Here is a 27,192-nt window from a genome sequence, read left to right as displayed (position 1 = left end):
CGAAACTGGTTGCAGACTCCTGATGGCGAAGCCTGGCAGGCGACTCCTGCGGCCTCTGTCTGGGTAACAATGGAAGAATTCTCGAGCACATTGGAAACAATCAGCAAGTATAAATTTATCCCAGAATCTTCATCGCTGCCAGCTTTCCAAGCAATTCAGCAGTTCAGGACCTTGCCAGATGTCTTGATGTTTCCGGCGTTCCTCGCGTTAAGACATCAGGATCATTCCAACTCTGCATTACCAGAATCTCGTTTTTCACCAGACAGAAAGATCATTCATGCTATGAATGCCTTTATAACTTTCGCAAACGAAGCACAGGAACGAAGTCAATCAGTTTTGGAAGCTCTCAAATATGCATGTCAAAACTGGGCCCTTCATCTCTCCCGCGCTCCAAATCCATTGGATGAAAAGATCAGCCATATATACAAGGCTTTCTGGAATCGTTATCTCCACTCCTGGCTTGAAATGCAGTGGTGTTCGAAGGGTCTACAGTCTTGCCTCGTTGTTTTATCTACTGTGCAGACACTCGCAAAGGTGTGTATTTCAGCCTCACCAAACTTCCCAAACACCGATATTTCACTCTATGACTCGTGTTATATTTACAATCAACCTGAACTTGTCAATTCACAGCCGAATAAAACACTGCCTGTCATGGTTTCTGGCTCTGAAATGTCGACAGAGGAAACTTCAGCACTCGCTTCCACCTCCAACATGTGAATACGGCCGCCAACCTCACGGTGTACGCTTCCGTTCTTCCTCTTGTCCCACCCTTATCACCGACCTACAACGCCGCTGTTTCAGATGCTGGCATATCTGCAAAACGGGAGTTAGATGAGCCTCGAATTAACGGCAATAATCCAAATGGATCCGGCGCCCTTACCCCATTAAAACGCCCGAAACGAGACTAGCAGGACTTACAGTTGGGATCTACTACAACAGATTTCCTTTTCTTTTACATAAGTTGTTCAATGGAAGTCCGGGAGAGAGGACAGTGGGGATTCATCAGTATACTAGTGCAAAGGATAGTGGCAATCGTTGATGATACAGGAGAATGCACAGCCACAGTACTTACAACTTGTCGAGTCGTCTTCGGGCGTAGCTATTTTGACGCGGTCCTGCCGCGCCTGCCGCGGTCGTGACGCGGCCGTGACGCGGCGTGACGCGCATGTGACGCGGCACTGACGAGCCTTGACGCGACCACTGACGCGCCATTCCTATATTCTATATTCAACTTCCAGATCAAGTTGGATGAGTTCACGACCACTCTTTTGTTATTTTATTTGCCTCAGAGCCATGTACAACTAGGTATAAATAAGCCAATGACTATTTTCTTTTCCTCCCTCTCTGGACCCTTCGAGCCTGTGGAGCACATCGACGTTTAACGGGCGGACATTCTTCGGCCGGCAGACAAGGAACTACAGCTTCGGATAGCTCGTCTGCAGACTCCAAAGATGTAGCATCAGAGTTATCACTGAATAAGGGGCCGCGCTGTCAATCACATAAGTTAGATATCTATCGAACGGAGCAGGTAATGTCTTCCTCACTTCAAGTTCACTCTCGCTATAATCTCTTGCAGAAACCCATTCATCAGGAATTCCAAGATACAATTTCCATCGCCTGTGATGTTGGCCAGCATCCAAACCCCACTGCTGGTTGCCTGCAGGTCCTGCTTCTTCGGAATCCTCGAACATCCTTCCTTCTAGTGCGGTCAGACACTCGAGGTCGACATCAGCCACGAAGCTATTGGTAGGATAGCTTATCATGAGATCAGCCCAAGCCATCTTCAACAGCATGCTATCGTTCCATTCTTCGTTTCGAGCTTCGATGCGTTTTTCAAAATCACTGGCCTTTCGGTGAGCAACCACGAGAGTGAAAGCATGCACCAAAGGCAGTTCTATTTGTCAAATCTGAGTTCACAAGGAGAATATGTCGGATGACGCACCTGAACGGTCATAGCAGGGTATGAGGTCCCCAAAACTCAGCAGCGGACCCGGCCGATCTGGATAATTTTGATTCTCTGTCTCGTTGGGATAGAAAAAGTTGAATATATGTTTGATTAATTGCTAAAAGATGGTTATAACAAGTTTACTCCGTATTTTAAAGAACTCACAAAGGCCATGATACGATTTACAAAAGCGCGATAATAACGGTTGTTTCTCGAGCCCAGAGGAGACAACGAAAGAATGCTTAGTAAAATAAATTTATTACTGCCTATGGACAATTACAGTGTACGACGTCTAATTCTGTCAGGATGAAAAGGAACACTGTTAGAATATCAATTATTATGACAGATGTAAAGTAAAATGTACCTAAGTTATACGGACAGTGTGACAGTTGAGGTGGTGAGGTTTGACGCGGCATGTGCTACTTGTGACGCGGCATGAATGAAGTTTGACGCGGCGTGACGCGCGGGTGACGAGGTTTGACGCGGCGTGACGCGCCTGTGACGCGGCATGGAGGAGGTTTGAAGCGGCAACTGACGCGGCACAACTTGTTTGACGCGGCACTGACGCGGTATGTGCTATGGTTGACGCGGCACTGTAGTAGGTCTCGACGCGGCATAGAGTGTGGATGTTGATATTAGTACAGAGACTGCGAAGATATTTGGGAGAACTTGTCGTGGTGTGAGTAGTGCTTGACGCAGCCTAAACGAGGCTTCTGACATGCCATGGTTGGGGCTCGACGTGTTGGTGTAGGGTATAGAGAGTGGATCAAACTTGGCAGGGTGAGGTCGAAGCTTGACACAGTGAGACAACATTTGACACTGCATCTGAAAACCAACATAGATGAACGAATTAGAGGTAATGCAACAATATAGGACTGACATCACTGAAAACCGGATAACCCGGTATGACAATATTTACCTTATAAGGTTGGCGAAATCTGTGTTGTCCTTATATGCCCATGTATTGGCCTACTTATCAAGCATCATTTTCCTGATCCATGAGCTTGTTTGTCGTTTCGACACATTAATTTAACAGTATGTCGAATTCTAAGCTGGTGGTATAGTTTTTGCATTCATGCGTAAAAATTGCTTAATACTATATAGCAGTGCAGAATGATAGGAAGACGTCGATGCTGTAGGCATACGCTCAACGTATATGGCGCTGATCTATTCAAAAATTCTAGACACAAAACTCACACACACCACTGTGAGTTGCACTCGTCCTCCATGGCTTCGCTACATTTGCTTGTCATTGTCATATTTTCTGATTCAACAATTCATCTCAAGACGCAGTCAGTGCCATCCTTCTTCGCTTCTGAGGTCCTAACATCTCTTACTCGACATTGAGCCGACTTTTCGAACAGGCACTGCCAGTCTGTCAAAAGCTTGAAGGGATGTGGTGCTTGGAATGAGCTGTGACATTTTACTGGAGATTGATGGTGTTGAACGCGGCCGAGGGATTGTGGGTACCTTTCTCTAAGCTGCAGAGGTGCGTGTAATATGTATTGTGCATTTTTATGCTGCTAACTACCTCATTTCCATAGGTACTCAAGACTTAAACTTACCTCTCCCTCATCTCCTTCTCGCCCTCCTCCACTCCTCTCATTCTGGCGCCTTCCGGTGTGGTTCGCATATGTTCGAGCCACGTCAGCATTTGCTGACATGCGCTGGGCATGTGCGCTAAGCACTGGCGGTTGTTGGGATCGGGCAGTAGTGAATGGTGGTCTGGATGATCCCTCAATCCCACTTGAAACCTATTCTGCATTTTGGCCTTTCTTCAAAGTCAACATTGGCCATGTGTCCTCGACCAATGCTCGAAACTGCCGTTATCTCTGTTGGTTTTAGCTGTCTGCAACTGACGCCGAAGCTCGCAGCCTTACCCGGCTCCGACCCTGCTCCTTCTCTTTTCCTATTCTGAAATAGTTTGACCACCGGATCTCAAAACGAACGAGGTACAACTCCCTTGGGAAGGGTCAAGACCTCAGTCACCACCGGCCGAGCATATCTTCCGGTCATTGATAAGTAAGGATCCGACTCAGATTTTATTTACAATCCCCACTATCACCTACTCTGCCTTCAATCACTCATTAACGCTACTTCCTGCAAGTTTCTCGACAGGATGCCATCCAGAAAGTCGCACTGTACTACATGGTCTGGCAACAGGATATGTCATGTCGTGGTCTATGTTTCTGTCTAAGGATGACTGGTCTTCGATGATATGGCTGAACTCGATCTCATATTTGGATTTGATCCCTGTGACCAACTTCTATTCCATGGCCAAAAACTCGATCCTATGGCTGAACTCGATCCTGTTACATCCTATGGTACCACGAGTTCGATTATATACCACCAAACTTGATCCTATACTGGCACCGCCGAGCTTGATTGTACACCGGCACCGCCAAACTCAGTCAACCACTTGAGCAGTGCAAATTTTGCATAAGGAAACAATAGTGTCAAGTTGCCGCGACACCTTGCTTTCATTGGACTTCAAGGCACTAACGATATCTGTTGTGGTTCAACCCATGTTATTGTTCCTGCAGACGGTGTTGATGATGAGATTAGGGTAGAGAATTGGCGAGGCATTGATAAACTACATGTATTGTACCGAGTGTCTCTGTATAATCCTATACAACCCAATGTGACTTCCTGGCCAATCAAGTATAAAACCCGCAATACCATGATGCCAATGAAACAATTGTCCATATGATGGTACAGATGGCAAGAATTTCCATCTCTTTTACTTATTGGACAGGAGAGCCTCTGTGCTAGAAATGCTAAATGAGAGACACTTTTTCGAACATGCTTCACCACTTCAGTACAGTTTTAGTACTGTCACGACATGATTCATGCAGCTAATGCTAAATGAAAACCATCTTGATGATTATTGGTCATAGGGGATAGTGTTCTACACATATATATCTTGTTTTCAGCAATTAGCGTGTTTATCAATCCGTTTGAGTTTTTACACAGCCAAATTCATTCAACTAATGCCGGGCACAGGTAATCATGATAAAGATTGGTCGCAAGGGATAACAATATATTTCTATACAAGACTATGGCTTCTGCACTGCCATATTTTATACGATTATAGACATTGTTGGGATTATAATGTGTATATAAGGGTTTATCATAGATCTTGGTTTTCAGTGATGGACGGCAAGATGCATACTAGTAGTATGAACGCAGAGGACAAGCACTGTAAATTTGGTGAGAGGTGAATACAGCACTATAGAGCCTGTACGCAGGCAGACACTCATATGTTGATCATTAACGATGATTCAAAGTGTTTGGAATGCGATATGAAGTTGTGTAAACATGATTTGTACATAGGAATTTGTTACAGTGCCGCGTCACAGGCGCGTCACGACCGCGGCAGGGCCGCGTCAACTTCACCTGGCCCGTCGTCTTCTCCCAATTTCCTATTCGTGTAGTAGTGATGTTCTCAAATGAGCTCAAGATGTTCCGTCGACTAGGATTCCGACACGTCCGTCCCAGCGTTTTCGATCATTCTGCAGAGTACCGACTTGTCTTTCGTTTCATTTGTGCCGACGTGTCCTTGATGTGACCCCATATGCTTCTATATTCCCTGTCCCTTCAGTTTCTGCTCCAAATTCTCAACTTTGCCTCCGTCGTTGCATCTGGCCTTATGCTATGGAAAGGTCTCGGCCTGATTCTGAACACAGAATCTCCAATTGTCGTTGTCCTCAGGTGTGTACGATCCTCGCTCAGTCAGGCATTCAACTTGAAACCTCCATTTCTCCCCACCCTAAACTGGGTCCTGTGTATTCATTTATCCTATATCTACAGTGGCTCAATGGAACTAGCGTTTTACCGTGGCGACCTTCTTTTCCTTACCAACCCTCCAGGCCAACGCTACCATACAGGCGATATCACAGTATACAGGATCCCTGGCGCCGAAATACCCATCGTGCACCGCGTCCTGGAGACCCGGGATGTCTTCATCCCATTTGACAATTATACGGAGAACCGCATCATCAACAACAGGTGAGTGTCTCCAGTGCGCCGTATGTGGTTCGTTGCAGGGGTTAGCAAGTCAAAGACATTCGATGACTAATTACAACCATACCCCAGACTAGCAAAGCTCAAACTCCCACCGGGGGAACATCAACTGATGCTCACGAAAGGCGACAACAATCATGTTGACGACATTGACCTTTACCAAGGCCTTGAATGGCTCGACCGAAGACATATCATTGGCAAAGTTCGCGGGTATGTGTCTTTCGCCTTATTCCCATCCGGTTTGAAGGCAAAGCTTGTGCAGTCTGAGTCCTGACACGTCTCTTTTACTGTTCAATATTCTAACTACACCTCCAATCCACTTATATCTTATCCCCAGGTTTCTTCCGTACATCGGCTACGTGACGATTGCTATGGTAAGCCTCTTTCACTGTCCTAGTTGAAAATACGCGTGCCACTTAGTAGTCTGTTTTTCATGCATATCTCGTTCATGCCCAATAACGCTGATCATGCCACGCAGAATGATTTCCCGCAACTTAAATATGCACTTCTCGGAGGCCTTGGGCTACTAGCTGTCATACAACAGGAGTAGATTGTTTGACAAATTTGCATAACCATGCATATGTGCATTAATTGGCAGTGCAGTTGAACCACGCGCATTTTCCCATCTGCCCACCATAACATTCGTCCCCGCCGCAATCCCGGTTCGATACAACCATTCCCTTGTGTTTCAAGCTACTAGCCCGCAACTGTATCTTTCGCGGACTACAACATGGCAACCACAAGCCCAGAGTGGCAAGCAGTTGATTATCCGTTCGTGCCAGAGATACTCGGATTCAACACAAAGCCCATCGCAGATATTTTGGCGACGTACTTCCGTATGTCATGTCATTCTATTGATGGGGTGGGAATGAGCAGCTGCAGCCTGCTGCACGACATCCAAGACAACATCATGTACAAGTTGAATGCAATCGGTCTTATGAAGTTGCAGTCATTCTGAAAAGTAGCTCATCAAGCGGGGTTTCGCTAGCTCTGGGTTGACACGTGTTGCATCGACCAAAATAACAATGTGGAATCCCAAAAATCCCTCAACCCCTCGTTCGCCTGGTATCACCCTTCAGCACTCACAGTCTACCTCTCAGATGTTCGGTCTTCGTCCAAGTCTGGCGCACTGGCTAAGAGTGCTTGGAACACCTGAGGCACGGTTGATCGTGGTGAGTGTTAGGGATAGTATAGTATTGTCGTGACGCGGTGCTCATTGCCATTGTTGTGTGATGTAGATGGCATAGAAAGGAAATAGGTAATGGTCATCATGGTCAGGCGTGTCAGGATAATACTGGCGCAAAGAGATGACTTTCTTACCTGGAACAATTGAAACATGATGGCAAGGCACGGATAGCTGGACAGTTCGATGATGCTGGTTATCGGAGTTGGATAGTCACTTATAAAGAGTATTTGTAGTATTGGCGTTAGGTATAATATTGTGCATTCTCACTCTCTTCTCACTCTCGTCCATCGAAACGGAAGCATTCCGAGGCCGAGGCACAGGAGAAGCCACATATGAACAAGCATCAACCGTCAACTCTAATATATCAATATTTGATCCCAGGAACATATAGTCTATCAATTGACTCTCTGAGACAACTCTGAGATATATAAGCATCGGAACATCTGAAAATCCCGAACAGTAGTTAAGATGTGACCGACAAACTGGCAAATTGAGAGGTATAATGAACAATTCACTCGGCTCGATAATTGCAAACTTGATAAACTTCTTCGACAGCGTCGGGCGCAATGACACACGATTGAGTCACCTCCGAACCTCGCACAACTTCCAGATAGGGTTGAGTTCTATGGCAGTACCTAAGTAGCACCGAATAATGCACTTGAGGTCACATTGATATGTTTGTCCCGTCCTGCCTTTTTTTATCACCTTCCCACTATCCCGCCACATGGACCAAAAAGCCTTCCTCGAAACCAATAGTCAGGTTTCACTTGCTATCAGAGAAGCCGGAGGAGGAGGAGAACAGGCCGCCTTAATAACAGGATACCACAGTTCCAATAGCTTCGTAAGAGCCTGCACAGTGGACCTTTGCGCTCCCGTAGCGAAAAATGTCGAAATGACCAGGAAAAAACATATTTTGAGTGTGTCAAAACTATTAAAAACTGGTATCAAAAACCCCTCGAGGGTGGGAGTGAGTTGAAAGTTCGTCGTTAACTCCGTAGGGTGTTTTTCCGAGTCACGGAGCCCTGATTGTGCCTACCAATTCCTCAACTCCCAAACGCGCAGCTGCATTCTGGTATGAGTTAGAAGTTCATACCCCCGGATGTCTTTGACATGCATACCAGGTTAACCGCCCTCCACTTATCTCAATGGATCCAGAGTCCGAGTCTAGAGCAGAGGGCGTTCATAAGTTCGGCTCGTGGGCACTAAACAACCTGCAGGAAGGAAGTCTTGGCCTACTCACATTCCGGGAGGCCCTGCAGGCCTTTCAACCTGTCCTGGCCACTGAGAGCGACAGTCAGTTGGACTTGGAGGCACTCCACTACACAGGTAGCAGATCTCAGCCTGGAGCAGGCCCTGAGGCAGCAGCCGGACTAAAGTCAGCTGATGATGCAGAACCTGGAGGTTTGAATATCGAAATGAATAGCGAGGAACATGACCTGAGGGAAAATGTGTGAGAGCTAGATCATACTAGATTTGTTGTCGAATTGACGCTGTGCATCCGCTCATCACAGCCTTGCGAAAGCCCCACTACGACTCTATGACTGCGAGAATGAGGTTTTGAAGGATCAACAGATATACCTTCAGGAGACAGGCCATACCATTCCACCTTACCTTGTGGTTTCGCAAGTGTGGGGAGAAATTAAACACCAGATGATCCTGCCCACTATCGAATGGCCCGTGGCTATTTCAGATCCCGCAAAGTGGGACACGATCCTGGCATACTGTAAGGCAGGTAAAAGGGTTAAATGGATGTGGATGGACGCCATCTGCATCAACCAAAGCAACAGCCCAGAGGCAGACGAAGAAAAGGCTGTCGAGATTCCAAAAATGAACCACTACTATCGCGGCGCAACAGCCTGCCTCGTGGTGCCCAGCAACTACTTGAATTTCCCGTTGGCACACGCACAACTTGTGGACCTCTCGTGCGATATCATGGATGTCAATGCCTCCGTGCAAGACAATGCACCGAGGATTTGGGAAAGTATCGCAGTGCTTGATGCTGTCATTGGAGATGAATGGTTCTGGAGAGTGTGGACATACCAGGAGTTTTTGTTGCCAAATAAACATATCCTCCCTGATGGACAAGAACTGCGCGTCGATCTATTACGCTTACTGGACTGGTACCACAAGATATTGCGGAACGGCTCCCTGAAAAAACCACAAGGTGGAACCGATTACAACTTCATTCATCCAGGCAAGGAATTGGTCATTTCTGTCCCACGCAATTGGCAAACCCGAAACCTGCGTTTCCAGATGAAGGAGGAACTCGAGCAGAATGGACATGTGAACCTGATTAGCCTCATCTGGCAAATCAGTCACAGACAATCTATGTACCCCGTGGACCGCCTGTTGGGGCTCTATGGGTTGCTCAGCGACGAGGAGAAAGTGCCAATTAATCCATCTGGAGCCTCTGATCGCAATTCGAGCACTGCAGCACTTGAATCTATGTGGGAACGCATGATGGCAAAAGCCATAATGTCAGGAAGAGTATGGCCATTGCTACACGACTCTCCAGAGCCCGATGCAGTAGATGGAAAACATTGGATGCCCCATATAACAGCCCCTAATCTTTGGAACGAACGGTTTCCCGGGGCTGCTCTCGCAGGGCTCCACCCGGAAACCCTACACCACCACAATCAGAAGGATATGAAGATAGCTGACGATGGATTACACATTGCGGTTCGGTTCGTAGGATGCGTAATGGGGATGAGTACTGACATTGGGGACGGGGGAGGAGAGATGAACAAGATCACCTTCTGTACCTGGTTTCTGACGGCCAATGGTTGCAACACAGATCCGATTATACAACAACTCCAGCATGGCCTGGCAACATCAGACATGGTCGCATCGAATGAGATTCAAGGTTCTCAAGAAGCACTTTTTGCCGCACTTCATGCGAGTTCCTTACACCACTATTCGAAACTCATGGGGGAGATGAACTTTGGGCGAAAGTTGACCTATGGTAATGAGATTATGGGGTGGAATAAGAGGGTTCTATGCTTCCAAATTGAAGGCCACAGGACGCCATTCGTCGTCTTGGCATGGATTCATTGTAGCAGCCCTCCGAAAATGGGAGATTGTTGGATCGTGGATGTCACCTCGGAACCAGCTCAGACGGTTCGTCGCTGGATTGTGGTGAATAAAGTGGGCCCAAAGACCTTTAGGAAGATTGGTACGGTACGCGCCTGGCAACCTATTGGTGCTATCTTAAATCAGAGTTCGATGCGTATCATCCTTGACTAGTAGTACATAGTAGTACCTACTAAGCTTGTGTTTTGTTTTGGTGTATGTACTAGTATGTAATAGTATCACAGCTGTCCGTTGTCTCACACCACCCCAGGCCCGGGTTCTCGAATGCAAATTGTGATGTTCACTCTGCCTGATACAATTCCGTATTCCCTACTACCCTCGAAGTTCCATACTTTCCCGACAAGAAGCCCTGTACACAATTTGGACATTGTCGTATCAGAAGACGAAATCTCGAACAGCCTTCCCATGGTCCTCAAATTTGTGCCTCAGAGTTGGTCTTTTGAATTCAGAAGCCATCGTTCGCCTGGAATTCACACCAGAAGAGACAAGAGGACACCTACAGTGCAGTCGCAGCGAGGCAACTCACCATCCCTGTGTGCAGCTTATCCCTCTGTCTCAGGTCAGGCGCTACGCGTGCTCGCCCGCAACTTCAGTCTTGTCATAGTATTTACCTCGGGCATTTGTCTAGTACATTGATGACTATCTCTTCCCTTGATCATGTCTGAGTGAACGTCATAAATGCCAACAAGACGGGACTGGACGTAGCTGAAGAAGAGAAAGGAAATCAACTGCATGCCTACGCAAGGGGAGTCGCGACCCAAGCGAAAACTTCTTGTCTCCCTTTCGCGATCTCACCCTTCTGACCCGAACTTGAATACGCAACTCGAAGACGCTCCGCGGCCAGTTCATCTAGTAATCCCAGGTTCTTCGGCGCACTAGTATTCGATGAAGACTTCAGGTTCGCATTCTGTGCTATCCGACGAGCACACTGTTTTTTAAAAGAATTACATCGATATTCAGCAGCCCTTGCAAGAGAAAAAAACGCACGAGTTTCACGCCGAACCACGCTCGCACAGTGATCCCGAGAGGTGTGGATTCTTGCAAAAGCTGTTCTGAATCATCAGCATCGGTCATGTCTACGACGGTGAGGAACATCTTGATAGCGAGGGGAAAGTCTTCTGAGGTGTAGGCTGTTTCAGCGGCTTGGAGGACGTAGAAGGGGTTCTGGGGCGTTAGGAGCAGAACATGTGAGAGCGCCTGGAAGGAGTGATCATATCTGTACGAGCAAACAAAATGAATAGGACGTGTGATAGTATTATAGAATGAAGACGCACTGGTTACACGACGCATAGATGTCTGCGAGTTCTAGCCACCCTTCAACGTCCGTATAGAAAGTATCCACAAATTGCACGAGTTCGTTCAGGGCCTTTTCTACCTTTCCTGTTCTCCTCAGGACTGATATTCGTCGCTTCCAGATTGCCTATAGTGAGAGTAAGCACACGAAAGACACGTATATGAAAGCACGCACGACATTGGCGGAGTCGGCTTCAAGTATGTCGGCGTAGTATTTAAGGGCTGTTTCTGGAGGCTCTGTAGCTTCCATTCGGATACCTATGAGACAGTCGACGCGTGGGGAGTTGGGGAAATTGTCGGCAATGAGCTGGAGGCATTGCTATATAGAAATGGGGTTGAGCTTAGGGTGAGGTAAGTACTTAGAACAGCAGAAAAGGACACACATCTGCTATATCGAGTCGTCCGACGTCTATTGAGGCTAATGCCAATTGTTCTAGGGATGTCCAGGCTGCAGGAACACCAGAATGACTTGAGTTCAAATAACAGGCGTGGATGACTACGGAATGGCTTGCCGTCGTCTCCCAACTTTTTGAAACCGCTTTTCTGAAGCACTAGAAGTCCATTTCGGAATATATCTTGCGAAGCGCGCGTGTTGTTGGCACGGTACGTAGCTAATCGTTCCAAGGCCGACTGTAAACTCATGAGTATAGGAAAGACCGGTGTATTACGTAAATTCTAGAATCGGAGTCAGTAACGATCGATTCATCCTTTTATACTGTACTTTCAGGCTCAAGTGATCACCATGGCGGACCGGCTTGCATCTCGCAAAGCTTGTGGTCTTTCCGCATTGTTCAACGACATTAAGCACCGATCAACACGCACACTTTCAGTGACACGGTCGCTCCCCATGCAGGCCCACCATTTGAAATCGATGTCATTCCCCGGGTCAAGCTGAGAGCGACAATGACAGATGGGTGTATAGATTAGGGTTCGTTTTCTATGTGTAATATCAAGGCCCATTCCACAATCTGATGCACCGATGTTGCGAAGCTGACAGCGACTCGGATGATGACGGATGCATGTATCATTTGCAGTTGCACCATTTGTCATTGACTCGTTGATATCCACTAGGTTACGCTATATTTGTTACTGTTCACTATACTGGCATATCCGTTGAGAAACAGTGCCAGTGAAGATCAGGGTGCCTGCCATGGCTGCTGATGTCGGACATTAAATTTCACAGCGTTTTCACAAGTTACAGTTGCAGTCCATGAGCAAGTGAGCACTGAGGTGGGCTCATGAAATGTCGCCAAGGCAAGAGGCTGTTGGCGTCTACCTACCCCAACCATTAGTATGCTGCGCTCGTGGATGTAGCACGTGGCACTTGCAAGAATATTCCAGTAACCGCAAGGGTACACAAGGCATGTTTATATATGTTCGAGTTCCTGCATTAATGCTAAATCTTATTGTATAGGTCGCTGACCGGAGCAACGGTATTCATGTGTCTTGCAGGACTCTTTCCAACTTGAAGTCACAGCAGCTCCTCCATCATCTGAAGAGGAAGCTGTCAAGGATTAGCCAACTCTTGAATTCGGCTTTCACGCATTGAGGAAGACATCAAAACCAAGGTATTCGACGGCTTGCTGTCATCATACAAGCGCAAGGATGACCCCATCACTACCATCGGCGCTTTTTCGCTGCCCAGAGATGGGACAATGATTGAAAATACTGACTGCACGAATCTTGCAGGAAATCTCGACTGTGTCAGTCACTCAAGGTTCGCAGGGACTTCTTGAAGACGAACAAGTGCTGCCACAGCGTCGGCAGCTTCAAGTTCAAGCGCCAACCACAGAATTTGCAACCAGAACTTCCTGAAACCTCCAGTTCCTCCCAGCCTGGGTACGCGCCACTACCACATTTCATACATCCGTCGTCTCACACCGGTTTCAGTATTTCCACCATGTTTTTTTTTCGCTCAACCCTCACTCGGTGAGTCACGGACTTTACAATCTATCTATGCAACAAGTACCTGCTGACGCGTCCATAAACGCTCCCTCAGCAATATTTTATATAGCATTAATGATTTGCATTTAGCCCTATATAATTATCCATGAATACCAGACTTGCTGTCACCTTGCTTGCAAGGTCATATGCCAACCCGTTGATTCTGCGAATCGTCCACAATTACAAACAACGGCATTTTCCGCATTCGTAGTCCTCGCTCATACATTTGCTACGATTAATATTGTGACCAGTCTCTGTCCTTCCAAAATACCGTTTCAAGTGTGCTCGTTATTAAAAACGAAAGCAAGGTCATCGCTGGCGACGAAGCAGGGGCATGTATTGACGGTTGTTGGTAGAAGCCAAAAATTCTCCACGGCTGAAGGTTACTCCACGCTTGACCCAATTTTCCGAAGAATGCATCGCTTGTAATGATCAAGCGAACTCCGGGCTCTTCTTCCTCATGTTTACCCCTGACTGAGTGGCCTTGTCCATAATCCAACACGTGGCGACACCAGGTGGGAGGGCGTGGTGATGTTTAAGACCGATAACCAGATCATCCTCAAGCTGGTTAATCTTTGTTCCAGAGAAAGCTGAAATAGTGAGTGCATCATCGAGATCCTTGTGTTGTAGGCTGGCCGTGCCTTCAGTCTAACCATTCTGAACGTCACCGGACCGTATTTGTCCTCGAACAACCAGCCGCAAGGTCGGAGAATGATCGGTGACTCTATCAGCGTTTGCAGACTCTGATTCGGCTCTTGGAGTGACCCACCCCCACCACGAGGCTGTCACCGCAGTGATGCATCTCAATTGGTTGTCAAATAACAGACAGAGGGCGAGGTAATATAAGAGGATGGACACGCATGGCTTATCAGACACAATCTACGTCGATTAAGATGTTGCACGCCTGTCCAGCCCAACACCACATGATTTGGATCCTGAACGCTCTCACTAAGAGTGCCAACTGTGCCGCTGGCATCATCGCAGTTGTAGTGGCACTCGTCGTTTTATACAAGAAATTCTCGTTAGCAAGGAAGGGCATCCCGCTTCCACCTGGGCCTCCCGCCCGTTGGTTCTGGAATAATGCTTTGCCTGCTGTAAAGTGAGTTTTGGCAGTGTTATACAAAATATTGTAGATTGACGTAGATCATCTACTCAGCATTGCCTATGCCCTGACCAACTTTGTCCGAGAGTATGGGCCGGTTGTGTCGTTCCGACAAGGTAGCCAAGTCATCATCGTCATCGGTGGCGTGGAGGTAATCTGATTATCTGCCCAAACTTTGAGCTTCATCCGACAATAACCTATCTACCAGGCAGTTGTAGACATAATGGAGAAAGAAGGTGGATCACTGGTAGACCGACCTCGGTCCGTTGCAGCGAGTGAGATGCTCTCACATGAAATGCGTATCACCCTAGCTCGTTCCGGAGAACGCTTCCGGCGCCTCCGAAAAGCAGTACACCCTCATTTACAACCAAAGGCGGCACAAGAATACCAAGATATGCAGCGCAAGAACGCGATGAACTTTATATTGGATGTGCTGAATGACCCGACGAACCATCAGAAGCATGCAAAGCGGTACGTCACTCCCAAGGTCTTTTGTGATCCTTTCATAGATATGGTATCTTAAGGTATGCAGCATCAGTCATTCTTCAGGTGACTTATGGGAAATCCACTCCCACTGCCAACGCCGATCTCGAAGTTGTTCGTATCCACAAAGTTGTTGAACACTTTCATGCCACGATTCTCCCAGGAGCTTATCTGGTCGATCGCGTGCCCCTTTTGCGACACTTGCCTGGTTACGGCAAACAACTTGATGAGTGGCATCATGAGGAGCTTGAGCTATTTAGGCATCAACTAAGGCGCGTCAAGAGTGAAGTGGTAAAGGGTTTTTTGTTTTGGTAAATGTATGTGACTTACATCTTGTTGTACGCAGGATCGGAATGAAGCTGGCCCCTCCTTCACCAAGACACTATTGGAAAACACCGAAGAACATAAACTCTCTATAGATGAGATGTCGTATCTTGCTGGATCACTCTTTGGGGCGGGATCTGATACAGTAAGCCATGCAACTTATTTATCTTCGCGAACTCACTTTCTGTTCAGACCGCTGTTGGAATTACCGCTACTGTTATGGCTGCAGCATGTCATCCACTGGCTCAGGCAAAGGTGCATGAAGAGCTAGACACAGTGATCGGGTCAGACAGAGGTAATACCAAATCAAAGGGGTACAAAGATTTTGATTTCTCAATTAATTTCTCATATAGCGCCGACCTTCAATGACTTGAGCTCCCTTCCTCAATTGCACGCATTCTTGTTGGAAACTTTGAGGTGGAGACCTATCGTCCGCATAGGTAAATTCGAATTTTGGCACGCTCTAAACGATACTGATATGTGCTCAGGATTTCCCCACCGTGCAACCAAGGATATTTTGTGGGTCAGTGTCTTAATTTGTTGTAACCCACGTTCTCATTCTAGCCTGCCTGCAATCAGCGAGGATACTGCATTCCCAAGGGTGCAACAGTCTACGGCTGCCATTGGTATGGCGTCGCTTCACGGTATACATTGGTTCATTAAGCACGTCTTTTCAGGACTCTTTCTCGCGATCCTACCGTCTTCCCAGATCCCGAAACATTTAATCCTCAGCGCTGGCTTGATTCAGAAGGTCGCCTTAATGACGATCATACGAAATTCATCACATTTGGCTTTGGTAGACGGTTAGTCGTTCCGACGTCGATTTTCAGACCGATCAACGAAGTTCACTTATCATTAAAAGTGTATGTCCCGGCCTGCACCTCGCGAATCAATCGTTGTACATTACCCTCGCACTTCTTTTGTGGTCTTTCCGCATTGTTCAACGACCTGATGCACCCATCAACACGCACGCTTTCAATGATGCGGTCATTTCTCATGCAGCACCATTTGAAATCGATGTCATTCCCCGGGTAGAGGTTGCGAAGCTGAGAGCGATGATGACGGATGGGTGTTTTGATTAGAGTTTTTTTTTCACTATGCGTAATATCAATACTCTTAACAAAGAATTGTTCGATGACCTGACGCACCGAACAACACGCATGCTTTCAGTGATATCGTCGGGTCGAGGTTGCGAAGCTGAAAGCGATGATGCATCGATGAGTCATACATTCGCGATGGGTGGATGTATCCTGCCAGTACACATCATGTAATGCGACGCCACAGACGTGAATCATTAGCAGAGGAATGAAAGTGAGAAGGCAGTAGTACCTGTGCCTACCTAAGTGAAATTTCGAACGGCGTCCCACAGGTTCATGAAATGCTTTTGAGAGGTTTCAGTAACCAATCAAGTGGCGAATAAAACTTCAACCAAAACAATTATGGACTGAGTAAGTACTAGCAGCATAGCCGCAGTCCCCGCATATCGCAAGACACATTCGCGGAGGCGTGCACAAAATGTGTTCCAACTGCTCCGCGCTGCTATCCGTGCCCGACCACTGTTTCCTGCTGTCTGATATCATTCATTTCAGTTGGGTCCAAAAGCCCCGATGGCATCTTAATCGAACTCAGAATTTGGGTCAAAGCAATAGTGCTGGGACTTGCCTTCTTAAACAGCTCATCTGTGCGTCCAGGTAATGCCAGTGTCTCCTAATCTTGCCCCTCCGTCTCCACACCTAAACAACAACAAGAACTATGTTTGCATCACAGAGCGGAACACCGTCACCGTCTGCTGGTATGCTAACATTACAGACGTCGGCGAGGATGTGATGTTTGATGCCGGACGTCAGTGGCACGCAGCCCTTTTCTTCCTCCGAAAGAAGGATAGGCCATGACACTGAGGGGTCCAGTTGTCAATGTCACGTTTGCTGTCAAAGGAGAGCTGCGGATGATGATAATCAGTCAGAATAGCGAGGCTTCAGCTTACCCTCGAGTGTCATTGTCTTGATGCTGTTACGTAGTACCAGTCCAGCTGCGCTTGCTCGAGCTCGTAGTCGAGTTGTTTGAGCAACACGACGGGTTCTGAAGCAAGTTTATGGGTATCGCCGGCGATCCTATCCATGAAATTGAATTATTTGAAGATGCTACCTGAGAAAGCTTCAAGGGTTATTCAATCGTGAATATTCATATGTGCAAGCTAATACGCAATGATCATCGTGCTCGTGCGTCATCTTCCTGGATGTCGTATCTTGTGATCTTTCGTAATAGAACGGCATGAGCCATAGCTGGCATCTGTGAGGGTCTGTAGATTCTCTCCAGAAAGCTGGACGACTTTTTCCTTCGAGTCTTTCACCATTTCACGTACCATAACATATTGAATGACACAAACCCCTGAAGGAGTATCCGTGACGCGGAAGAAATTCACTGTAAATGGGTATTGTACGTGGATTGCATGCTCGGCATTTCGTGGATCCACCAGCGAATTTCCCTCCACGTAGCCAGCCACTGCGGAGCTGGGAAATGCTTTTGTATCGAAGGTCGATAATATGTGGGCGCTTAAACCCTTCGCACACGTGCGTTTTTCCAAGGGCCAATAAGATCGCTCAAAACCAGTCGTGCGAGGGGTTTCGAGAGGGCCGCCAGTAATTATAGGCACGTTGTATAAAGAGCATTACAGGCCATTGTGATGCTGTCCATCCGTTACGGGGTCCACACTCCCAGCCAATCACCACTTGACAAACGTGTCGCATGTCGTTCATAAGCCCTTGCGGATGAGAATATGAACTGTCATATGCATCTCTTCCGACCCATTGCAATTGCACCTCTCAAAGGTCCAGCAGAGATGGACATGTACGCCGAAAGCACCCCACGTAGGGCAAAGCGCTTGCGTTCGGCTTCGGGCGCTGCTGTTGCAATACCTCCGCAGTCGGTCAATCCTCGATTGTCTAGCCCAATTTCCAGCGATGACCAGGCTGAAGATGACGCTTATGATACTCCAGCACCACAACTCAAACGTCGCGGTCGCAAACCTGGCGCGCTTTCACGCTCTGCACGTGAAGCTCAGCGGAAGATCAATCACTCGCTCATTGAAAAAGCCAGACGCACCAAAATTAATGATGCTCTGGCCGCCTTAAGAGAGCTTGTGCCTGCGGAATACAAGCGAGTCAATGAAGCTGTAGAGGTCAGTGATGAGGATGAAGACGACGAACGCAAGAAGGGCAAAGGAAAGGTGAAGGCAGGAGAAAAGGAATTCAAACTTGAGATACTGGTACGAACGGTGGCGTATCTTCAGGACCTGACAGAGAAGGTGAAGCGCCTCGAGGAAGATGGGTGCAAGCAGTGCATTTGCCAGTCATCTTCTTCTGAAGCCAGAGGGTCCAAGCGAAGGAAGCATGACGTCGAGCAGGAAGATGGTGCAATGACTGAAGTGGGATCCGTTGAGGACTCATCCTCCCGCCTGCCATCCATCTCTACCTGGCTTCCACATTCGCAAGAACGGACTCGGAGAGCCCTGACTTCGTCCCAGTCACCATCTACCCGGCCAGTTCCGCGCTCTTCAAAGTCTCCATCACAACAGCTTCCAACACCTCCAACTTCCGCAATATTCACGAGCTCCTCCTCCGTCTCCGGAGTTCCACCCGTTCTGACGCTCCCTTCTCCGAGTACAATCCTTCCGCAGTCGGGAACACAGATGCAACCTTGTTTTTTGGGTTTTTCTCCACGACGGAGTCCCAGCGACACAGTATTGTCCTCGCCAGTGTACACTCCAGAGGATGAAACTGCTGCATCGCTATTGTTGCGCATCAGTACCTCCACGCTCATAACCTCACCACAACTGCCACTAAAGTCGACGTCCCCGTCAAGTTCAAGAAACGAGTTACGAACAGAACGACCACGAGAAGGGTCTGTGCATGCACTGACACCAAGCCATCTATTAGGTTTGACAGCACATGAAAGTGAAAACAGATTGTGATGAGATGTCATTGAAAGACGTACTTCCGAGTCGATTTTGACGCTTGTATATGTCTTGTAGCTTACGATTTTGCTCATACTTCAGTTATAAGGACTGTTAGTGTAGGCAACATTATGTATGACCTTCTGCCGATTGTAAAAACATGGTACTACTGTAATATATATTGACTATATTGAATCGGTGTACTACATAATAGTAGTACTGTACTACATGTAGAAGTTGTTCAGTGTTTGTAATTTATGTTTACTTCTTTAGGATCACCCAATTTTTACTTCGAAACTTCATCGCTTGTATGTTAAGACCATTCTGCAGGTCTCTATTCAGACAGAGACGGCTATTTTACTGCAGTGGCGCAGCGCGTCAGGAAGCTTCGAATGCTGCCATAGAGACACAAGAGGATGAAGACAACTTGCAGGATTTTCTTCGACGGCAACGAAAGACTGAGTGGAAGCGAAGACAAGGGGTGAGCTGCACCTCTAGGTCTACGCGTACCACCTGATAATAACATCGCGCAGGGCCAATCCTTCCTCGACAACCTTATAATCAACGTTCGAGGAGGTGTGTACACGTCTGAATTCACTCATGCATACTCAACATCATGCAGGCAATGGAGGTGACGGATGCGTTGCTTTCCACCGAGAAAAGTGGAAGCCCATGGGGCCTCCTTCAGGTGGTAGCGGCGGACGTGGAGGCGACGTCTATATTCTCCCTTCACCCAATCTCACCAGTCTTTCATCCATCCCAAAACGCGTACGAGGCGCCGCAGGCGGAAATGGCCAAGGGACATGGCAGAATGGCAAAAACGCACCACCAACAATCATAAAGGTTCCTCTAGGCACAGTGGTACGCGAACTTCTTCCAGGCGACTCACGACGCGCGAAGGATGAATGGGAAGCGGAGGAGGAGGGGCTGGAAGGGCTCAGTCCCGAGGACCGTCATGCGAAGCTTCGGGATAACAGATGGGTGCATTATCCGCGGTATGCGGATGATAATGTCAATCGTGATGTGTTCAAACAGGCGGAGGCAGCTCTTTACCGCGAGGAGAGAGCCAGGCGCTGGGCTAGGAAACAGAGGCTGCTATCGCCTATCAATCTCGACTTGGACAAGACGGGGGAAGTCGTGATTTCCGATGATGCACCTCTTGGAATGGGCCAGCAGGAGTGGCTGGGACATATTGTCGCGCGGGGTGGCAACGGTGGGTTGGGCAATCCGCATTTCTTGTCACCCATCAGCCGTTCACCCAAATTTGCAACGCGGGGACACGAGGGTGAGCGTTTAACGTTATACCTCGAACTCAAGATTCTCGCGGATATCGGACTTGTCGGGATGCCGAACGCGGGCAAGAGCACTCTTCTTCGCGCGTTGACTGGCGGTCGGGCGAAGACTGAGGTTGCTGGCTATGCGTTTACTACACTTAACCCCATCGTTGGTGTAATTCGTGTAGCAGAAGATGGAACCTTCGAAGGCGCCCTTCAGGGGGAAAATATTTTCGATGAAACTGCTATTGAGGAAGAGCGCCTTCGGGAGCGCGAACTTTCCGACATAGACAATGTCCAAGAACAACATTCACCTGATTTCCCCCGGCCTGACATAGAACCAGGTCACGACTTCGATGTTCATGAGACCTTTCGCTTCACGGTCGCAGACAATCCTGGGCTCATATCCGGTGCATCAGAAAATGTTGGTCTAGGTCATTCCTTCCTGCGCTCAATGGAACGATCCCTCGCACTCGTCTATGTTGTGGATTTATCTCGCCCAGAACCATGGGATGAGCTTAGAGACTTGAAAGACGAGCTAGAGAAATACCAACCAGGAATGAGCGACAAAGCTCATATGGTTATAGCGAACAAGGCGGACTTGTTGGGTGGCGAAGGGGATCAGGACGCGGTCGAGGAGGCGCATAAAAAGCTGAGGAGGCTCGAGGAGTACGTCAAGACAGAGATGATCGTGAAGACGCCGGACGGCGAGCGCATACTCGATGTCATTCCTACCTCGGCAAAGATGAGTCAGAACCTCAAGAGGGTGGTTGTGCTCATGCAGAAATATGTCCAGCAGGCTAGAACGGTAAAGGTTTAGCGGTTCAACTATGTATGTAATCATTTCTTTCTCCCTTGTGATCGTGAACTGATGTATATGTTACAAAGCATTTACCATCAGGCAGTCATTCGAGCCCACTAGCCAGTTCTCGCGCCGGCATGTGTCGCTTTATTCCTGACAGGAGGGGCGATTGTAGCCCACATCTAAGTAGGCGATGTACAGGAGATGTACATACTGTTGTGAGCTGGGGGTGCGAAACAATGCGTTTCGTCCACTTCTATAGAAGCGGGCCCCGTGCCAATGATTGCTAGCGGGATATTTAGCTATAAGAGGACCTTATTCATCCCCAACCCGATGTCATGAACATATCTCGCGGTTCTCTCGATGCTACACGAATTTCCTCATCCGCCATGTAGCGTTGAGATGAAAACGATCTCATCGTTATTGCGAAGTTGGTAGGAACCTTCCCCTTCAAGCTCCCAATCCGTGTTGTTAATCAGCACAAGGATCCCTGGGCGGCTAGAGATACTATGAGGTAAAGATTCAGTAGAAATAGAGACAGCGCACATCGTCCCATTCTCCATAAACAATTCCGGGCGCTCTTTGAGTAAATGATCACGAAGGTGATAAATCAAGTACTCCAGATCTGCTGCCTTCGTCTCTCCCGTGGAGGGCGTATCGTTGTATGATGATGAGGTAGATGAAGACGAGGACGGAGAAAAGTGCGTGGAATTATCAGATGGCACAAATGAAGGGATGAGAACCAATTGATTCCGCTCGTTGCCAAATAGTAACTCGAGTCCACCGCTGAATACAAGTTTGATCGACATCGTGCCAGCCATCGTGGATATTGTTCAAGTTGATCGATTCAAATATCCAAGCTCAAGAAATGGATGAGTCATATCAATGGTATCAAAGCAGTCAAATGTCTGCTACAGTTTGTAGGGCATATGGTGTAGCTGGTTATCACATCCGCTTAGCATGCGGGGGGTCTCCGGTTCGAGTCCGGATTTGTCCACAGTTTTTTGCTGTAGCTCGTGATTTTTATTCATCTACTTGGCATCATCTCGACATTTTAATATTGCATGACTCTCGAAAACTGAACAGAAGACGCGCTCCCCCCACGTTTTCAGGGACAAATATTAATGAAACGTGATGAATCTTCTGGCAAAGCGACTTGCTGCCACTTACTTTGTGGCTGTTCTCGAAGCCACACTGGCAGCTTTTCGCAGGCTCCTTCCCAGCCCCCGCCTCGAATGTCGAGTGGCGATATCTGAGGGACTTGAACTTAAATTGGTTGTTTGAGTGAATACCGTCCGTATGGTGATCGTGTTCGAATGTGCATACATGCAGAAGGCGAACTTGAAGAGGCCTGGCGGTGGAGAGGTCACCAGACGTGTCGGAAAATGTAGGCCCTCTGTGAGAACAACGAGGTGAGGGGCCGGAGATGGCAAAGTAGAATTTCGTTAGGATAAACAAATTACTCCATTCACAACAAATCTAGAAGATATGGACTGGCTAGGAAGGCTAACTCAAACTTCATCTACGACAATATTGCTCCAGCTGAGCTCCCTGCGGGTGATTTGTAATAAAAAAGGAGCCACCAACTTTTTTTTCACAATTCGAAGGCCGTCACAGAGAAAAAAGCTGTGTGCGATAGTAACGGCTAGATTTGAAGCCGCTCGGCTGTGACCTCCTCGCGTCATCAATTTGAAGATTTGCATGATCCCGCCGGTAAAAGGATGCAGCAAGCGTGATCTTGATTTCTCTACCAGGAAACACTGTGGCGGTAAATCCCGTCATTGCAATTAGATTGGTCACGGGGGACAAAGCCGCATCCACCGATGTCCGCATGCAGGCGGAACGCGTGAGGCAAGAGGAGACAAGATAATGACTGTTTCGTCATCGAACACCGACAAGTAGAAGGTAGCTGAAGAAGCGATACTGTGCTGAGAGCGCTGAACAGTCCTGCCATAAGGTCTGGATGCACCGAAGTAGAATTCGACCAGGTCTGGCCACCCAATCGGTCACGGGGCTGATCTACAAACGTGCTTGGCGGTCCCTCCGGTTCTAGTCATCATTTTTTTTCCATAGAAGGCCTACTCGTCTACTCCCACTTGTATTCTGGGTTGCGGAACAAGCACAGAGAAGTGATCACCCGGAGCAGAGCATCTGCGTATCCTGCCATCAACCATTGAGTGTGAAGTCATGTTAACCAATGCATCGCACCGTGATCGTGTTTCACCTATTGACATTATCATCCTGAGCTGAGGAAGATCATTGGCGACAATTAAGAGCAATGACTAGCCTTCTAGTTCATAATGCGTCGGAAATTTCTAACCTCGCAAGGTCAATACGAAATAATGGTGCGGGTGAAATATCCAGAATATTGCCCATGCCTGCCGGGGGCTTTGATCGGGTGCTGTAATGATAATTGGTGAGGGGAGCATACGATCAATCATGGATAAACAGGATCACTTACAATTCTCTGATACAGTAATAGTTGATCTAAAATATTGAATAGTCTGACAGGGCAAATTTGGGGACTCACAGGTGTATCGTAAAGCCAGCGTTCGAGAAAGTGCAGCGTGTTTTATTTGCCTACACATTTATAACATCTTCATTCGAAGTTGTGATAGTCGTGTCACATCGATGAGCTGACGAGGTACGTACAAGTTGCTATATGGAGTGGTTACTAACATCAGTAGCGCAGTCAGCCAATAAAGAATCGTTAATTGTTAGATATGAGAAGACTGTACGCACCGCCGACCACAAGAGCGCGCTGTTTGGGAAGTACTACCGTCGAGCAGCGTTTAAACTCCGCCTGAAGCCATTCAATTCAAATATTCGTTCCTAGACGTTCTAAGAAACGACGCGTGCGCCAGGCTTAGTATTCCTTCTTCTCCGCACTCACCCGCATATTCTTTTCAGAAGAAGATTCAAGCACATGTACCCATCAAACTCTACGTATTCCCGTCAATCAACACTATCATGAACACCTCGAATCTTGAGCCCCCAGAAGGAGCCGGAGGTAAGAGTGTACGATCTTACAACCTTGACAACCACCAGGCTATGTCCGAGGGGAAAGTGGACTTACTCCGACTCTATGTCTATGGGAAGAAAACTAGGACGGACCTTCGAGTCTCTGAGGATCGGTTGTGGAACCTCGCACGGGCTGCCCACAACAAGAAATGGGCTAGCCAGCATGCGGACCCGAACTTTATCGCTTGAAGAAGTTGCCAACAACGAGTCTTACTTAGATGAACCAGATACCCTCCTGTTGCCGTGACATGCCTAGACCTCGTTCTAATAAGATAGGGCACACTTTCAGTTTTCTTAAATCCACTCACTCCTACGACTCCGGGCCACAAAGTAGGCGAAGCTCTGTTCAAAGCCAATTCCTGCTCGAAAGCTTCTACTACTAATACAGTTCCACCATCCTCATCTTTTACGCACACAGGTTTGATCAAAGACTCGGACACCGTTCTTACGAAATCCATGGCCCGGACTCAGCATTCGAAATACCTAGACTCATTCCCGATCTTGCTAAAGCACGAGTTCGTGTTCCGCTCACTCTTCTCACCAGGGCTCCATTCTGGGAATCCTTCGATCATCAATATGACGAAAGGTCTTGTCCTGAACGACCCGAAATTGAGTGTCATATGAATCACACTTTGTCTTCAGCCTTCTGGTATACAATAAGCACTCGCCCTGATCTTCGAATTAAGTAGGAACGACTGAGACTCTTCCTTACATATATCCATTCATGGAGCTTCAAGACGGACTTTCCTTTTGACAACAGTCTTAGCATTAACGTGGGACGGGGGGACGATCCAGAATTTGTGGGCTTTCAAGTTCGTATAAACGAAATGCGTGGTTCAGAAATACATACGTATTAAGACAAACTAAGCAGTATAATACATATCATGTAGGGTTCACAAAGTTCTGACTGATATAATGAGATTGCCATGGAGAGTCCAACCATGCTCATATTAAGTGTATCCTGTCAACAATCAAGGGACTTTTGAGTTCATTTTCGGAAGAATCAAATTCCGCAACTCTGACCTTCTCATGCAGAAGGAAGAGGCACATCCTCTCGGATGGTATTAAATAAATGATGAGATATGAGCTTTTCTTCAGCCATCTTCGCGAGGAGGTTACGCATCCAGGTGCGGCTTTCGGTGGTAACTTGATCATATTCTACATCCGCTGCGAGCTCAAGCAGTTGCTCGCGCTGTTCCGATGTGAATATTCCCAAGGACATTGTCTGGTTGCGTGAGCGTTCCTTTGTGTTGACTTTGAGCGCATTGGGATAATGGTACTGGTGCCAGTGCCCGTGCATCTCGAGCTGGGTGATATCCCAGACTTCAAAGCCACCGCTAAGAGCGGCGTTCACCCAATAGACGAGGACGTGTCTGGGATTACTGGGGTTAGAGTCCTTGTGAAGCCCAGTAGCCTGCAGAAAGACTTCTTTGTCTGACCAATCGTCGCCATATACCTGGGACAGATCACCAGAACCTCTCGTCGGCATAGGGGTAGTTGGCATGGTGTGTGAGGGTTGTGTGAGAGTCGTCGGAAGAGACTGTTGATTGTCAGGATAACCTCGATGTCGCATTCTTTTTATTCTACAATGTGCCACAACTATGCCACTGTGGCCACGATTATCCTGTGGCCGCAATGCTCCCGAAACGCAGTCATTCTTGTCCATTGTGTCGGCTATTAACTTGTAACAACACAACATGTAGACTGTAATTATATTGGTGAGAGCAGGGAATTCAATGAGACGTTGTAGGAATGGGCAGTTTGTTCTATATTCATGTCCGTCAGCCGATGATTACCAGCTGTCTTGTGACGTCAACCTACTGTCCATGGTTACGACTGGTCATGATCTTGGCTCCGGAGGCAGGGATACATAGATAGAGCCGGTCGGATCCCTCATGGTAGGAATCGAAACCTTGTGAGGCTCCTCGGCTACCTGCGCCAGTTCCGCCCAAGCTGTATACTCCAGAGTGTCAACATCTATTGATAGAAATGTTGATAAGCCACGTAGTACAGTTCTGATGACGAAGGCTCAGGTCTGCGATTCGGTTTCGAGAGAAAGGACGGTTGAAGACGGATCATAGAATGCTAAAGCTTGAAAAGTGATTGATAACTCACAGATGTCAGAGTGCTAATGTTATCACGTAATTGTCAGATATTGGTCGCAGGTTATACAAGGCGACATTGAGCTCATGGGGATACCGCGTTCGCATTGATGGGAGACTCCGACTTGCAGATAAGATACATTCCGATGCGACTTCAGTTCCCGTTGATGTTACCGGGAGCGAATGGGAGAAGGGCTTCAAGGCATCGCCATGTACTTGATGTTTAGTAATTGTTATGACGCATCTGCATCTGACACACCTGACCAGTACTCTCCCTGATGACAGCTGCAGCATGCACGTGCTGGAAAATTGTATCTTTCTTCCGATACCAGATTCGCAAGCATGTTTCACGGCATGTCAGAGGTTGTATGTACATATGTATATGCCGAATGATGATCGGTGAAGGGCCGTATACGAGATGGCGCCGGAGAAGTGCGGCCATTAACACCTGACAACGTTACATTGGTTCTGCCGTTTGAGGTCATGATTCATGTCAAATGGGGCCAGATTTTGCGTTACAACGTTCGATGGCACTTGGACACATGTGGGATACAATCTCCGCGTTATGCTAGGCAGTGTCAGCCTGAGGCCAATGCTTTCAGAGGCTGAGTAGATCGTGTCAATGAAAAGGACCAGGAAGAGCCGACTTCG

The 27,192-nt window shown here is 47.7% G+C and overlaps 2 protein-coding genes and 1 non-coding gene across 3 annotated transcripts; 2 read left to right on the top strand and 1 right to left on the bottom strand.

Moving 5' to 3' along the window:
* Positions 1–1,415: 1,415 nt before the first annotated feature.
* Positions 1,416–2,172, bottom strand: F5891DRAFT_1155429 (uncharacterized protein; the record flags this gene model as incomplete). Its single annotated transcript, XM_041365211.1, has 3 exons — positions 2,111–2,172; positions 1,943–2,063; positions 1,416–1,847 (listed from the first exon to the last, which is right to left on the bottom strand). Exons 2-3 carry the CDS (start codon positions 1,952–1,954, stop codon positions 1,416–1,418), a joined length of 444 nt encoding a protein of 147 aa, XP_041216945.1. The 5' UTR covers positions 1,955–2,063; positions 2,111–2,172.
* Positions 2,173–3,381: 1,209 nt separating this feature from the next.
* Positions 3,382–3,790, top strand: F5891DRAFT_1199621 (uncharacterized protein; the record flags this gene model as incomplete). Its single annotated transcript, XM_041368779.1, has 2 exons — positions 3,382–3,434; positions 3,490–3,790. 2 exons carry the CDS (start codon positions 3,382–3,384, stop codon positions 3,788–3,790), a joined length of 354 nt encoding a protein of 117 aa, XP_041216944.1.
* An 18,551-nt stretch (positions 3,791–22,341) lies between these two features.
* On the top strand, positions 22,342–22,415 carry F5891DRAFT_t135. Its single transcript has one exon. It is a non-coding gene; the product is annotated as a tRNA-Ala (tRNA).
* Positions 22,416–27,192: the final 4,777 nt, after the last annotated feature.

This window comes from Suillus fuscotomentosus (genome assembly GCF_016647785.1).
Source record: "Suillus fuscotomentosus strain FC203 chromosome Unknown F5891scaffold_196, whole genome shotgun sequence".
Lineage (NCBI taxonomy): Eukaryota > Fungi > Basidiomycota > Agaricomycetes > Boletales > Suillaceae > Suillus > Suillus fuscotomentosus.
Note: the sequence above shows the minus strand (reverse complement) of the source record. Positions and strands in the feature narration are given on the sequence as shown.